The 17101-nt window shown below is 33.8% G+C and overlaps 1 protein-coding gene across 3 annotated transcripts in view; it reads left to right on the forward strand.

Annotated features, from left to right (window-relative positions):
• Positions 1–17101, forward strand: part of LOC106666269 (H(+)/Cl(-) exchange transporter 7-like) — a 105132-nt gene that overhangs the window by 966 nt on the left and 87065 nt on the right. For 2 of the 3 annotated variants that reach the window (XR_001340401.2, XM_014393349.2), the window contains exon 1: positions 15620–16105. The exons of the other annotated variant lie outside the window; for it this stretch is intronic. Coding sequence is in view for 1 of the 2 variants with exons in the window: in XM_014393349.2 (XP_014248835.1) it covers positions 16010–16105 (96 nt within the window). In the remaining variant the exon portion in view is untranslated. Of the gene's footprint in view, positions 1–15619; positions 16106–17101 lie in introns of those variants that run through there. 3 annotated transcript variants of the gene reach the window in all.

Raw genomic sequence — 17101 nt, forward strand, 5'->3', positions numbered from 1 at the left:
ACTTTGGATATCGTTTATTGTCATTTGCAGTCAGTTTGTGGTTCTTTTGGATGGCAGCTGTGGAATGTTTTCTATCTGTGGTAGATCATTTGTATGTAACAAGTACTATACATTGCCTAGGATGCTACCTTGTGATACACCAGCTTAGATTTTTGGCAAATCAGAGTATTCGTCTAACTTAGAACAATGTTTTCAAAAGGTTTGAGATCGAAAGTTCAAGGTATAGTTTTGGGAATTTTTTTAGGTTAGGTGTTAAACCTTCATGCCAAACTTTGTCAAAGGCTTGCAATATGTCTAGGAATTAAGCTAAACATGTGTTTTTATTTTCCAGGTTTTTTTTCTTCATTATATCAGTGAATTTATCTGATTTATGGATAAATGCTTGGCTCTAGATCCGAAATGATGGCTAGCAATGTAGGTTTTCAGGTTTTTAAATACAACTTTTTCAAACAGTTTTGAAATTACTGGAAGCAATGAGATGATGGGCCAGTACGAAGAAACTTTGTGGTGGTTTAGTTTTGCTATTGTTCTAAGCAACTTTTCAGATATTGAGATCATACCTAAGACTTATTATAGATTGTCAAAATGATGGCATAGACCAACCACCAAAAAGAGTTCTACCTTACAAACAAAAATAGTGAGAATAGACAAAAAATGATAACTGGACAGGAGTACAAGTTAAACTTCCTGCATCCTCATATATATGTATATTGGTATACACTTCAAATTTTCATCAGTAACAAAATTTAATAGACTGTGGAAAACATTGCTACCTGCCCTCTTAATTATCATCTTAAGCTGATAGTTGAGCTGAGACCGAAACATGCTGGCTCTGCCAGTAGAAACCAGAGACATCGGCACATATCCTTTGCGGATATAAAGCATTAGCCCGTTTACAGTAATGCAACAAGGATGTGACGAAGAGACACCAAGGAAAGTGCTCAACTTTATAAGGATTAGAGCACTTCCAAGGATGGCTATAAGCTGTAGTGGTTCCAAAAAAGACCTTAGACTGCAGTGGAGGAAAGAACTGTCTTCTTAAAACAAAAACAAAAAAATTTTGTTTGTTGAATTATATATGCTATAGAGATTTTATTTATACCAATTATATAATAAAAATGCCAATTGTTAAAACAATTGTATTGATTGTAAGAAAATTGTGTTGGTAGTTCGGTCGTGTAGTTAATCTAATAGATAATGGAGCGTGTCGGATTAACATGGAAAGGATTTTGTGGAGCAAGATCGGAATTGATTTGGCAGAAAGAATACAAACAAGTTGTTTGTAAATAAGAGGAAGGGGCTGGCTAGGGTGGGGTAAGGGCTGGGTGCTAGACGGATCTTGGGTGGGGGCTACGGAGAAAGGGGATGAAACTTAATCATCCCTTCTGACAGTTACCGGCTGAAAGTGGCCTAATTCTGTTAAATCTAGGTGACAAGTGTTCTATTTAAAAACTTCATTATCCTTGGGGCGGTTTGACCTTTTACATGGGGATCATACCTATGACACACATTTTGGTATTTGTGTCAGTCCTTCCTTTTCTTTAGACACTCTACTTCCTGATTCTATGATTATGAATGAAATTATAAACACTATGTACAAGCATTTAATTTCAATTGAAAATAGATTAAATATTTCTTATAAAAAAGGGAATAAAAGGCTGAGAAACTTGCTGAAATGTACAAGAAAAATTTCCATACTGAGTGCCTACTTACCTATTATTACAACATTGCTACTTAACAAAAGTTGAAAAACTAGCAGAGTGAAATTCCAGTCACTCGGATCTGAAAATATTTTTAAAAACCTTTAAGCTTTCTTGTAAATTATGTAATGAGCAAGAAAAGACCACCCATATTGTCATAATGGGAAGCAACTGCTCAATGCTAACCTATGAGTTATAACATCAACAGTCAATGCCTCATCCTTCTTAAAATAAGAACTTAAGTCAATCGAACTGAATTGGAAAAAACTTGGAAAGTACAATAAGTCACAATACTGCAGTGTTTAGTCAGCATTAAACCCCATCTTCCTAGTAACCATCATGAATCAACAATGCCCTACTGGAGTAAATTGTAGGAATTTAGAAATGAAAATATTTAAAAATCAGTGATTTTGAGTTGATTCATAACATGCAATAAAAATTTGGGCAGCTTGGGGTGATCTCACTTACTCACTGGTGTCCTGAAGTGTGTTTATTATAAAAATTATAATATATTATAAATGTCCCCCAATTATTTCATAATTGGTATACATGTACCCCAAATATTATAAATGCCAATAAATATAATTTGTTTGCTTATTTAAGAGAAGAGCGTTATAATCAACACTTTTCGCATTCCATTTAATTATAAATGAAGAAGTGTCTGGAGGGGCAAAACGAGTACTTAATTATTGCAGGATTTGGGTGACCACGTATGGAATTGAGAAGATGACGTGACAAGAGCAGAAGAACCGCAAACTAGGCCTATTGTGGCTTTGTCTATCATGCTACACATTGTTGGACCACAATTCCCCTCTCACAACATGGTTCCCACAATTTTAACATCATCTTGTTTAATTAGCTGAAAATGAATGTGATATTTTTATTTATTATTATGATGTACGTGACAGATCAATTGAGGCAACTTTTAAAATTTTGAAATACTCCCAAAGAAGAAAAAAAAAAGAAAAAGTACACTTGTATTTATTTGTTTATTTTACATAACTATGTAGAAAGATTACTCACACACTCTTTAAATTAAAAATAAAGAAAATCTGACCCAACTTCTCAAGTGAGTTAATCAGTTTTTAAATGGTTTTCTTTGATGAGAATAAACATTTAAAAAATTTTTTTTTCTTAAAATCATGGTTTTAGAGCTCTACAGGGCTCTATAACAGTTTAGGGTTACTGGAAGTCTCGATCGAAGAGAAGCTAGTGGTTGACTGTGATGTATGATGGCTAGAGATGATTGTTTTATTGCTCTTATCACACTGAAGAATTTAATGGCTTTCTTGATAGGTAAACAGTAAACACATAAGGGTAAGCTCTGAGCTTTAAAGCAGCCGTAAGAAGGCTTTGGGAGAATAATGTAGTCTCTAGACATGTATTAATATCCATGTTCACCATAAATAAATGCTTTGATATGGTGAAATTATTTCATATGACAATTCTACAATGACCTATCATATTTATTAATAATAAATGACAAATATTAATAATGTATAATTTCTAAAAATCCTTTCATTTTTGTCAAATTGTGGGAGATTGTTTCTATACACTTCTTTTCACAGTTGTCCCTTGAAAAGTTCTTTCCTCTTGTTTTACTATATTTTAACCTATGATTAAATAATTGGACTGTTTTGCTCTTTACTTCATGAAATTCCATCTACATGCTTTTCTCAATTCTAACTAATAGAACCTTTTGAAGAGAATTTATGGGTACCGGAATTTACCCAGATCTAAACTGGACTCAGCCTCTAATTTACTTTAATTAAAGGCAGGAGTATGAGGGGAGTTAGCGATGCTGGATAGTAATAATGTTTTGATTAAGCAAGTTTAAACCTGTAATGGAATCACCCTTGATAGATGATTAGAAATCTTTAAAAAAAAATTGTGTATGAAGAATTATCAATGAACAATAAATATTTTACTTATAACTCTGTCACAGAACTTCATGATTGGAACAGCAGGCATCAAACTCCAAACGATAATCAGATCCATATAAACTGATCTCATGAGTTACATAAATTTTATCTTACTTAGGAGATTATTGGCATGAGTCCTATGGAACACTCGTTGGATCATGATAAAGAGTTGGGTTAGACATCGTTTGCTGTCTCCAACAAGCTTTGAGCAGCTTCAAACCGCTCTTGCTGAAGAAAGCCTACTTGATGCCTAGGAGAGATTTAAGGCTCTCTGCAAGGTCGTAGGATGTAATAATCGTTATTAAGAGCAAAACCAGGTAATAATTAAGCCAAGTAAAAAAAAAATATATATATATAATAATAATAATAATAAAAATAAATACAGTCTCATTCTCTCATTCTCCTTACAGATCACGATTAGTTAAATACGAATACATAATTATGTTTTGTATTTGTTTTAAGAGGGAGCTGAACCATTTTTTTACCATATATTTACTGTGTTCCTCAAAACAAGTTGTATAAATTTCTACGTTGTATTATATTCCGACAGGTTATGAATAATAATTTAAATATTATAACGTCAAAATTAGTATTGCAGACGTTATGCAAAAATGTGTGGAAATATACATATTTGTTACATTTTGCGTCTTTATTTATCACGTGCGAATACGGCGCTAGATGATACTAAACCCGTAGTCGGGGTCTGTCTTGCAGGTAGTGTAGTAACGTTTTGCCGTGAATAAAGGTCTTAATTGTTTATTAGTTTTATTCACTTAAATTGATGTATTGAGTTAAAGTATTAGTAATTAAAAAAATCTTCTTTATATGTATTTGTTTATGTCTTGGAAGAGCGTCAGTTAATATTTTCCCAGACTTTATCTTTTAATGTTTGTATTTTTATCAAATAACTGCTAAAATGTTGATTAATTAAGTATGAACTAACTAATCTACGTAATTATTTTAAAAAAAATTCTTTGAGGGTATTTCAACTACAAGGTTATATCCCCTGGGGGGGGGGTTAAAAAAAACATTTGTATGTAGGTCGGATTGTTTTTTCAATCGTACCAACGCTCATAAACAAACCCATTTTTTTTAAAATTAGGGATATATGATAAATATATGATAAATATACAAAATTTAAACCATCATTTATGACAAATCATTTTTGTAAACCTAAACGATTAAATATTTATAAACCATGAAAGTGCTTAAAGTGTTGCCAACGATTCTCCTCGCAAATCACGATAAGTTAAGTATCAATACATAATTATGTTTTTTATCTGTTTCAAGAGGGAGTTAAACCATTTTTTAATTAATTTCAATTAATTATTCTTTTTATCTAAGGTCTTGGTTGAAATGAAAAAGTTAGTGTCACGAGAGGGATTCGAACCCACCGCCTTCGGCTAGTATGGTCAATTATGACCACTAAATATATATGGATTAATAACCAATAATGTTCTAAAGTAACTTAATGTGAGTAGGAACCATCTTTTTAAAAAGGATTAAACTCCACACTCACCCCATCATTTATAATTTCTAATAATGTTAGTATGTTCGAAACGAAAAAAAAGTCCTCCATACTTGCAAATGTTTTTGTTTTCTCAAAACACCGTCACACCGAGGGTTCATATAACCTCGTCGTTGAAATACCTTCGTAAAAAATAAAATAATAATAACTGTAAAAATAATTTCGGGGCGTCGGTGGCCGCAACAGTTTAGGCATTGAAACGGCACTCATCACTCTAAGGTAAAGTCCCGGGTTCGAATCCAGCGGCCCTGCATTCGAACCCGGAAAAAAAAACACCGGCACCGTGAGGGTTTATATGACCTCTGCTATTGCGAACCTTCGAAAATAATAATTTCAAATTCAATTTTAATTATAATTTTAAGTGAGATTAGCAGTTTATAAAATTCATACTTAATTAATTAAACAACATTTTAGCAGTTATTTTATAAAAGATAAACACAAGAGTTATTTGGTAAAAAGAGGCAAAAGTCTTCCTGCGATCGAATGCTTGTGTCCGCGCCTTCTCATGCATATCAAGTAAAAAAAAAATGTTTCACTGTCTATACTTTTTGATCGGCTTTTGATTGGTTTTCTTATGATTCAAACTTGCTAAGGCAATGAAATGACAAATTCCTTTCTGATATCAGTCCCGTATATTATTTATTAAACTGCCCTTCTCATTTTTTTAAATGGTTCTCTAGCTTGAAAACGCCTATCTTCCAACATAACAATTCGTACAAATTGTTTTGAGGAACACAGTTAGGAAAACAATTGACCAAAAATGTTATTTTCATTTTCAATTTTCTTACTGCCGTAGCAGCGCCATTCTTAATTTCTATAAACTGTCTGGCATGACTGGGCGACATTTTATCCTATTTGGCAACACGTGAATACGTCCTAAAGGTGTTCCATAGGGTTTAAGTCGGGACTTTTGAGGCACTCCACATGCTGGGCACTCCAAACATTGAATTGAAGCCCGTTCCAAATAGTCACCAACGATCCCAGATGTGTGTGGCCTTGCATTGTCATGCATAAAAATAAAACCAATTAGTGGCATATAAAGAACAACTTCTTCTGACAACACATCTTCAATGTATTGGTGAACCCTCCATGAAGATCGACCTCCCATAGAAATGCCTGCCAAAACCGTAACACCACCACCTCCATAGCAGCTTCTCCGGAAATGTCGCTCTCCTGTGCCTCTCAGTGCATGGTTTTACCAATGTTCTCGTTGAACTTATGATATCTCACAATTTCGTTTCTTGTGTATGTATTTATTAGCGTCAGTGTATGGATTTTGGGAAAGAATGTCAGCACCACATCGGTCCTTATTAGACATATTATTTTGACTATAATGGTGTTGTACTCCATCGCAATACACGGGAGATTGGTATTTACATAGGAATGAACGTGTTTGAGAATGAGTGATGTATTAGCTTATAATTTGCATTGGTTAGAGGCTGAATTGACCTAGTTGCAATAGCCCCGAAACTAACTTTAGCAAACAGGACCGGCAAACACCGTAGAGCTAGCTATGAAAAGCACGATTAAAAAAAGACTTTTACTTGAGTTTATCTTGATAATTTTCTTGTAAAAGAAATGAAAATTTTCACTTTGTAAATAATAAAAGAAATATAAAGAATTTAATAAAGAATAAATAGTAAAGAATCCGGTTTTGTATAATTGTTGCATATGTAAAACACAATTTCACTCCGCCTGTTTATGGAATATATCAGGAGTTTTCAGTGGTTTTATTCAAGAGGTCCCAAGCCGTCTGAATGTTTAAACACTGCCCTCAGGGTGATGAAAAGTAATCTAAACTCATCCTGAGAATAGATCCAACAATTAATGCCAATTTGACATCATTTTAGCGGGTTCGATTTAGTGCGAAATGAATGGAGTTATTTGGTAAAAAGAGGCAAAAGTCTTCCTGCGAGCGGATGCTGGTGTCCGCGCCTTTTCATGCATATCAAGTAGAAAAATGTTTCCCCGCCTATTCTTTCTGTTCGGGCTTTGATTGGTTTTCTTCTGGTTCAAACTTACTAAGACAATAACATGACAAATTCCTTTCAGATATCAGGTCCTTATTTTATTTATAAAACGATCCTTCTTATATATGTTTTTCAATGGTTCTCTAGCTTCAAAACATCAATCTTCCAACGTAAAAATTAGTACAAGTTGTTTCGAAGAACCCATTAAACATAAGTTAAAAAAATGGTTCAACTCCCTCTTAAAACCAATAAAAAACGTAATTATTTATTGGTATTTAACTAGTCGTGATCTGTGGGGAGAATCGTTGGAAACAAAAACGTCACAAAATAGTTTAATTTAAAACTATTGTAAGTACTTTCTTTATTCATAAATTATTTAATCGTTTCAGTTTACATAAATGATTTGCCTTACATGATGGTAATATATTTGATACATTCCAAATTTAAAAAAAAAATTGTTTTATTAATGAGCATTGGTACGTTCGAAACGAAAACAAAAATCTGATATACTTACTAATGGTTTTTTTTTGTTTTTTTTTTCAAAAACACGGTCATTCCGAGGGTTCATATAACCTCATATTTGAAAAACCCTCGTAAAAAAATATTAATGCTTTAAAAAATATTTACGTTGTTAGATTAACAGTTTACATAGTTCATAATAATTCTGGGAAAATATTAATTAACGCTCTTCCCAGACATAGATGAATACATAATAAAGGAGAATTTTTTAAAAATTAACTTAACAAATCAATTTAAAAGAATACAACTAATAAATAAATAACAATACATTTTTTCACGGCAAAACGTTACTACACTACCTGCAAGACAGAACAACAGCGGGTTTAGTATCTACTAGCGCCGTATTCGCTCGTGATGAATAAAGACATAAAATGTACCAAATATGTATAATATATCCACATATCTTTGCAAAACGTCTGAAATACTAATTTTGAAGTTATAATATTTAAATTATTATTCATAACGTGTCAACTTTGAACGTGGAAATCAGAGATAGATCAATCGAACCAAAAATCGATCACAAACGCTATGAGAAGGACGAAGCGGATTCGTTTCGAATATCGTTTTGAAGTCTTCGTCCGATGCACGCCATTAGTCCTCGGATCAATTCGGGTGATGTTCGTATCGAACAGCTGGGAGACGTATTTGACAGATGTATGGGTGTTATGAGCATTCAGTCGTTATGTCCAATGGTTCGGGGACAGCTGCTTTAAAAGGGTTCGAGCCGTCTGGGTCGTCCACTGCCATGCCTGCTTTTCTAATCTCCCTCGCTCCGCATAGGTCATTGGGTTACCTGTGCTTGAGCCAAATCCTCCTCTTCCCAACGATATCCATAATTTATAATTTCGTTAGCTTTTGCGCTAGCTGAGGCAGCCTTATTAAATTTCTACAGTTTTTTATATGCAAGTAATCGATCAATGGGTACAATTTCTATATACAAACACTCGGATCACCGCGCTACCCAATCTGAGTCGCGATTGACACGGATTGAAAAGGAACCAGAGCGCCGGTTTTAACAATCAGCGCGACGCGAACTCAAGATTATGTCATCGAGCTGACCATTTAAGCTAAAAAATTACCGAGGTCACCTTTCTGAGACTAATATTTAGATATTAAAGCAAGACGTTGTAGCCCTTTTCGTTGCGGTACAATTTTCTGTTCTTTCTACCAAACCCACAAGTTTCGGTGTGACTTTAATGGCGTTTCACGTCAAAAAACCGGTTTTACATGCATACATGGCTGTTGTTAGTCCAGAGATTAGAGGTAGATTATCTACAACAAACAGAAACTGTAGTAAAAATGATTTAAAAATAGTCCCACTCATTGAACTCATTAAACTAAAAATATTTCACAATCAAGTGAGTCAAGCTTCGGTACGTGTTGCATAACCTCTAAAAATAACAGCTTCATTATTTTTACATTACTATGTTGCTCAACCGGAACACGTAGACGCCGTCATCTTTGGAATTATATTTGTATTTTTTTCCAATAACTGAGGCCTTATTACTGCCAATGGTCTTATTTGGTGACCTTACCTTACTAAATCAAAATAAAAGCTGAGACAATTATTCTTTAAAAAAATCTTTATTGGAGTAAATTATTGTTTAATTTACTTTTGGTACGATTATATTTGTTGGTTAAACATTGTGTAAGCTTTAAGAAAGGTAGATCGTGATGTTAAATTGTTCGCCCTTATTCCCAAAGCCGCATGTCAACTGTTAATTGTCACAACAATTCTAGAACTTGATAGATTCATTAACGAATTGGAGAAACTCGAACTTAATAGGGTTAAATTTAGCAGGGTTTCGAGGTGGGCTTCTTAAATCTAAGCATTTAAAGATGGTTTCTGCGTGTTGGGGTGATGCATGGAAGAGGGAAAAGAAAACGGCGAACTCGGTTACAATTAGATTACATAACTCAATTACTTATAAAGTAACTGTAGATTAAATAAGCCCTTTAATCCAATTGAACTTTCCTTAAACAGTGAGAAGGAGCGTTTATCCTTCTTCATTTTTTATTTAGAACAATTTGCAGACTAACGGATCAGCAGCGCTTAGCTCTGATTTCGCACGAAACGCATTAACAATTGAACGACGCTTTGACACCCCGCCATCCATTGTAACATGGTCTCAAAGCAAGTCTTGTTTTATTTATTCCCAGTTTACGCCTTGTTCTCCTTTGTATCTGATATGTTGATTAAAGTAAATAATTAGAAGAAAAAAATATCGCTATTATTTATTAAAGAGAAGATTCCGTCAAATATCAGAGAGGAACGTAAATGCTATTTATCGAATCGCAGGCCTCATCAGTCTTCCTGGCGTATTTCCGAAATTGACATTGATTTAGAGCCGGGCTCCGAGTGTTCATATCTCATGACATGACTCATTTTATTACAAACCCATCCACCATAAATACAAAAACCCTACCACCTCCGAAACCTATCAGGATGGACCAGATAAAATTACTAGTAAAATAAAATGAAGAGAAACAATTTATTTGCTATATTTGGTTTTAAAAAATCAACCAGAATTATTGACAAAGTAAATGAGCTGTAAAAAAGTTGGTCAGAACTTATTACAAAAATAAAGAAAATATAATAGGACTTAATTAAAATTAAACTTACATTAAAATAAAAAAGCTTAGTAAAATATAAATATGTTAAGGTTCAATATTGGCCTTTTTTTTACGAGGGTTCGCAACAACAGAGGTCATATAAACCCTCAGGGTGCCCGTGTTTTTTTTTTGTTTTTTTTTCGAGTCCATTTGTAAGTGTCGGGTTCGAATGCAGGGCAGCTGGATTCGACCCCGGGACTTTCCCTTACAGTGATGAGCGCCGTGTCAACGCCTAAACTGTTGCGACCACCGACTTCATTGGCCTATTAAGCAATCTCCATTATTATCTAGAAAACTCTAGATATCAGAGAAGAAAATAGACTTTGAAAAATTATTCAAAATAATGATTGAAAAGAAAGCTGATTTGGCAAAATTAAATGAGCAAAGAAAATAGAGAGGAATTATTATACGGGCTAAAGAAATGTAAAAACCATCTGAAAGTGACATTGAAATGAACAAAGAAAAAGTCGATCCGTCGATCGATGGTAAACAGTGATTAATAATGATATGATTTATCCAAAAAATATCAAGATTTACAGATGCAGAGTGTATAAATAATTAATTGTAAATTTTATCCTTTTTACTTTTTTTTTTGCCGATGAAACTCTCACGAATATTCAAACACAGAACGCCATATCATCTTCATCAAGGGCGTTGTTTTTTATTATTCCATTGTTTACCATAAAACGAATTAAAAATATTGTCATTGTGGCATGTTGATATAGTACAGACAGCAATAAACAATCGGACTGTCGGAACAAAGTGCCATTTTATTTGGTTGAAGGCAAGGTTAAATTAAGAAACTTAGTTTAACCAATAATAAATCATCGTTATTTCAGGTGTATTAGTGGTGGTTTTGATTTATTTCCGCCATATTAAGTGCCAGGTTTTTTTCATTCGGAACTTTTTTTAGCCAAACCGTGGTTTGACGCATTTGGGACAGAGGCGAAAAGTGAAGTTTTTCCCCCGAGGCTTTGACTGTTTCAGTATTTTCACAGTGTCGAGCTATTTTCAATAAAGTCCTGTAATCCGGTGTGATTTCTACTTGGAAATCTTTCAGCTTACAACCCTCCGGCGACACGTTTTCGCTGGATGTTGCATTTACATCACCAATAATCAAACTTTAAATAATAAAACAGCTGTTCATACGCAAACACCGTACACAGACAATTAAAGATGATTTAAAAAATGCATGATAAAATAGATAATTTAGTAAGATAAGATCTATGAAAAATTGATAGTAGAATGTTGTGGAGTAAAAAATAGACTAAATTATAATTAAAATAATGTTATTTTATTTGTGATAATAAAGTAATATAAAATAAAATAACTGCCCAAAAAGAATAGTTCTTATTGAACAGAAAATTCCGACTGTCAGAGGACAATGAAAACATAAATAAAGCAAGAAAAGAACACAACAATTAAAAAAAGTGAAAGAAGGTGAACAAGTTAAAGGACATGAAAGTAAAGTAAAAAAATCTAAAATAAAAAATAAAAAATTTGAAATCAAATTGTGCAAATATTACCTGTGTTGCCATGCATACTTTCAATATTTTACAAGTGCGGTCGATTCAGAGTTTAGCCCAGTAATTAGTTCAACTCTAGACAGGGAAATGCGGAAATGCTAGGTGGAGCATACGAATTTCTTTTAAAATTTGCATTATGCTTAGAAATGGGACACGTCTTCTCTGACCTTACAGTTACATTGAGAGTACCAGGGCAAAAGGGCCACCTCCATCCAGTTTTCTTCCTATACCAGTATCCCAACAGCATTATACAGGGCGTCCTTTTTAGATGGCCCGGTTGAATTTATCTTGAACCAATGACGCTATATCAGGGCCAGTTCAACGTCAAAATTTCAAATACGACCCTATACATCCTGACATATCATTTTAAAGGATTTTATATTCTGAAAAGAATGGTGAAATTGGATTTTAAATTGGTCAAAAAATGACAAAGTTATGGTAAAAAGTTTGAAAAACGCATTTCGTTTGTTTCGTTGTTAATTTCAATTATTCTTCACTAAAGTGAACATTAATTGTCTTTATTGTTTACATTCTGTCATTGTTTGTCAAACTCGCGTTATGAGAGCAATTGTTAATTCCTGGAAGTAAATAAATTTTACAATAGGAGCTATTCGTTACATTCAGTATTTCATTCAAAATGAACCGAAGAGCACATTTTTCCGATCAACGGCGAGTTGATTTGTAATACTGCTGTATTGATGGTTTAAGAAAAAAAAAGAAACTGGCAGCGTTAATTTCGACGAAGAGCTGAATATTTTACTGTATGTTATTGGGACTTCGGGGATCTGATTATGACGTGCGTCTAACGTTCCTTGCACAAATGTCGATTTGGGAGGCTGAATAAAACGTTCTTCCAAACATCCTATGGACTGATGAATCTAAGTTCACCTCGAGAATTTCGAATTCTTGTCATCATCAAACATGTACACAGTATCAAGTTTTGTTGTGGACTTCTCGGAAATAAATTAATTGGGCCTTATTTCTACGAAAATAGTTTAAATGGTGCACAGTTCCTCAATTTTCTAGTGATGTTTTACCAATATTATTAGATGATGTTCCTCTGCAACAACGGTAAAGAATGATTATCCCTTGAAGGATGCCCCGCATGTAAATGAGACGTTATAGACCAGGATAGGTGGAACCTCATAGGCATATGGTTGGCCTCCATTTAAAAAACAGTGTCTACGATTGCCAATAATCCAGCAACCTTAGCTGAAGAACTGCGCCAAAGGATAGAAAATGCTTGTCAATCCATCTCCCCTGACTCTATCGCTCTGAGCACCGGTGAAGATTGGTTAAAAATAACTCTTTCCATCTTTGCGCAAGACAGGCAGTTCGAACATGAAATGTGATTAATAAATAGGAAACCAAATCGTATCCGCCACTTCTTGTGAATAGGCTCTGGTTCAAACAAATTTTAAAGTTAAAATTTTCCGTTTTTTAAATACTTTTATTTCGCCGTTTTACTTGCTCAAATCATTTTACATCATTGCAATAAAAATATAGTAAAATTTATCAATAACCGAAAAATGTCTAAAAGTCATATATTTTTAAGTCATAAAATGTTTATTTCATGAAACTAATAAGAAATTTCTTTGTAACACCTCTAGAGACCTCTAAATATAAAGTTTTGTTTGAATTTAAATTTATCGATTTTTTGATACCTAAAAATTTTCTGATTTGAGAAGTCGTTATTGGAATATCTGATTGAAATAGCTATAACCCAAAAACGTCTAAAAGAATTTTAACACCAAACATACCATTTGAAAGAAGAGGAACGTAGCTTTTTAACGATCTATGCATCATCACAATAGATAAAATATTTCTATAAGAAAATAGGAAAATTATTTGCCAGAAATTAACCTCTATCTTTCGAATGGAAATAATAGTCCGATTTAAATGTTTGAAATACAGTTATAAAATGCACTTAACAATTTCTTTAAGACAAATTATCAATCATGAAATTTGGTTTCCTTGGTTGTGAGAAAAATGATGTTAATGCTTGCACTACGAATGTCAAGCACACAGGTCGTCGAAATTATTGGTCAAAAAATTTATTTATGCCGATTTCCGTAAAAGTCGCTATCTAAGGGATTTATAATTCTAGAATCACGCTGATGAGGTCAAATCCAAGTTTTGACCATTTTGACTGACATTTCTAGTGCAAGCTCAGGACATACTTAAAGTGCTTAAAGCTTCGGTGTAGGCACCATCAACAGGTCCGTGGATGTCATTAAATACAACATAAGCTACAAGTTGAGGAGAGGAGGCCAAAAAGCTTTTTGATGAAAATTTCAGAAATTTCTCAACTACTTTATTCTGTTGATATATTATAACATGACATGCAAAGAACGGCAGATCTAGAGACAGCATTTGACACAACGGAGAGGCAAGGTGTAAGAGTAACGTATTTATTTATAGTGATTTATAATTTCAAGAGGTTAACCCTTGAAAAAAAATTCTAATATTTTTGGTTTCTTTGTAAACTTACTTGATTGTCAGCTACGAACAACACATCATCAGTGTATAATAATGCCTTAATTCTAGTTTTGCTAACTATGTCAGGTGTAAATATGATCTATTAGCAAAATACGTTTATAAAGTTTCATTAAACTACGCTTTAAGTTAAAAAACTTCAAGCCTCAATACAGCATAAAATAGTTAGACTAGTTCTTAAACTATTTTTTTTCGCCTGACCACTGTTCCACAGTTAAAACCGTCCGAAGTTTGACGAACAGATTTGATATATTGACGTTAGTTCGTCGAAAGAAAACTGCAAGAAGAGTTTTCGGAAGGTTATTATGAAAAATGGAACGGAGGCTAGAAAATGTGAGGGCGAGAAAAAAATTGCTTTTCTCCTTTTTTTTCTCCTCCCCTTGCCAACCCCTTACCTCTCGCACCCCCCTTTTTTCCCTTGCATTCCTTCTTCGGGGAAATTGCTCCCGCGTTATTTAGTATTCCTCTAAATTTGTCACGGATTCAGTTCGATGTCGACATCCAGCCATTAATTATTAAATAATCAATGATAACGTTCAGTTTTTTGCGTTTTTAAAGAGAATAGAATTAGTGGCAAAATGAAGTATTCTCATCATCAAATATTTCCATGAAATCCCCGAATTGGAAACCCTTAAAACAATACATATTTAAGTTTATAATTTTTTGTCTTATGATTTTGGAGATTTGCAATTATTATCATCGTTATATGATGCACTGATTATTTCACATATTTGGTTATTTATTTAGCTGCAAGGCAATTGTTATTACGTACTGATTATAACATGAACTACTTTCATACTTACTAAAATGTGAGAAAAAAGGCCTTTATGATTTTTTGTTAATTATGACACTATTTGATAATAAGGTTTCATTTAAAGTCTGCATTATTTTTCCTTTGGTTTATTAATGTATTTTTTTCTTAGATTTTATCTAATATAGGTTTTTTGATCGTAATTTAAATAGTTGATACGTGTTTTCGTAATTGTGCAGCTCTGTCTGAAAGTAGCGAGGGTTGCTGATACCTGTAGCGCCTGTGGATGCAGGAAAGGGAGTGGGGGTTGACCCGGGAAGGTGTACATTCCCAGAATCAGGGTTTAATACTGTAAAATCTATATTCCAGCTCCTGGAGAAGGCGTGCGATTCTGTTTCCTCTCTCGGCCAACATATTTGGGGCGGATACATTTTGTGAGAGCCGGGCCCTGGAAGACAGGAGGTCAACTAGACAGGTAGAGCTGATACACTCGCTGAGAGTGGGATGCTGGATGAGAGAGGGAGGTGGCGTTGGGACGGGGCAGAGCAAGAAGAGTTAGATCAATAGCTTGCCAGTCAGTTTGCAGAGGCGCAATCGGTAGGGACCCCTAGAGGTTGAGAGAGGGAGACAGATTCAGAGCGCGGGGTCCGATAGCGCGCGAGTGTGTGAGTGTGTGCGTGAGTGAGGATAGTGGAGAAGATACTCTTCAACTAGCCGAAACAACTGAAAAAATACGAGTCTCGTACGTCGAGCCGAAAAATACAAAGGCAGCTCGTAAAACCTATGATAAAAACTTGAAAAAAATGATTGGGACAGGTTATATCAAGTCGAGGAGAAAACAAAGCCTGTTAAGGACAATTAATTCTTAAATTCTTGAATCAATTGAATTTGTTTTTCCCGTTCAATTGTTTGGCTTCTTGAGATTATGCCCTTTGTGGCGAGGTACAGACTCCATCTTCATCCATCGAGACATCAAATACTCGCATGTTAACACTTGTTCCGATCCGTGTCAAAACTCCAAAAATGTCAGGCCTATTTAACATGGCTCAGGGTAAACTGAGTCGATTTTTCAACTACAAGGTACGTTAAATATATACACAATTAAATACTCTATAGTTATACAAATTAGGAAATTGTAGCTATAGTCTGTATTGAATTTACAAAATTTTATACGTCAAATTAATTACAACTGTCACGTGATCGATCCATCTAATAAATCTTATGAAAAACGACACTAATCTGTGTGCGTTTTTATATTAAAAAATAAACATCAGACCTCAAAAAAAAATTTAAATCTTAACCCAATATGGATTTGATCATTGTTGACAATTATCCTTTTAAAAACACTCATGAACGAGAGGTGTGATTTTGCTAGGATTTTCGACCATGGGTATTGATTTCGTTCTCCCAATCAGATGAAAAAGGCTGCAAAAATGCTTCTCTAATGTTCAGGCAACTCTGCTGATTTGTGGATTACAATCAATTTTCTGAAATAAAGTTTAATGGTGAAATGTTGGGAAAAAAGATTTGCGACTTTCTCAATAGAAAATTTTTCTAATTTCATAAAGAATGTGTAATCAAATTGTATTTTTTTGTTTTCTTGATAAAAGTTTGAAACCTTTTGTTTTATATTCATAGTTTTTACAATTGAAGAAACTAATAGTTTTAAGGGAGCAGTATTCAATTTATACTTCTCCTTTATAACAGTGTTTACGTCTTTCTTCTTTTAACTTCATATTTACGCCAATGACTGCGATAAATAAAGTCCTAAGTGATAGATGCTGAATCTTTTTTTTTTTTATTAAAGAAAAGAAAGAGTGATTCAGTATGTCATAAACTAGCATCAATTTCTATTGTAAAACACTTAAAGGGGTATAACAATCTGATGAATGTGCTGAACCAGATTACATTTTATGCCGAAGGAATTTGTAAAATGAATTAGTTGCGCTTTCGTTAACCGCCTTGCCTTTTAGAAATAATATCTCTAAGTGCCTACTGAAATATGTGTATTTCATTAAGTTTTAATTACTGACAATTTTTAGACTATGCATTTTTGATATTTAATGGAAAATTTAC

This window comes from Cimex lectularius, unplaced genomic scaffold (assembly GCF_000648675.2).
Source record: "Cimex lectularius strain Harlan isolate CLEC.00 unplaced genomic scaffold, Clec_2.1 scaffold5, whole genome shotgun sequence".
NCBI lineage: Eukaryota > Metazoa > Arthropoda > Insecta > Hemiptera > Cimicidae > Cimex > Cimex lectularius.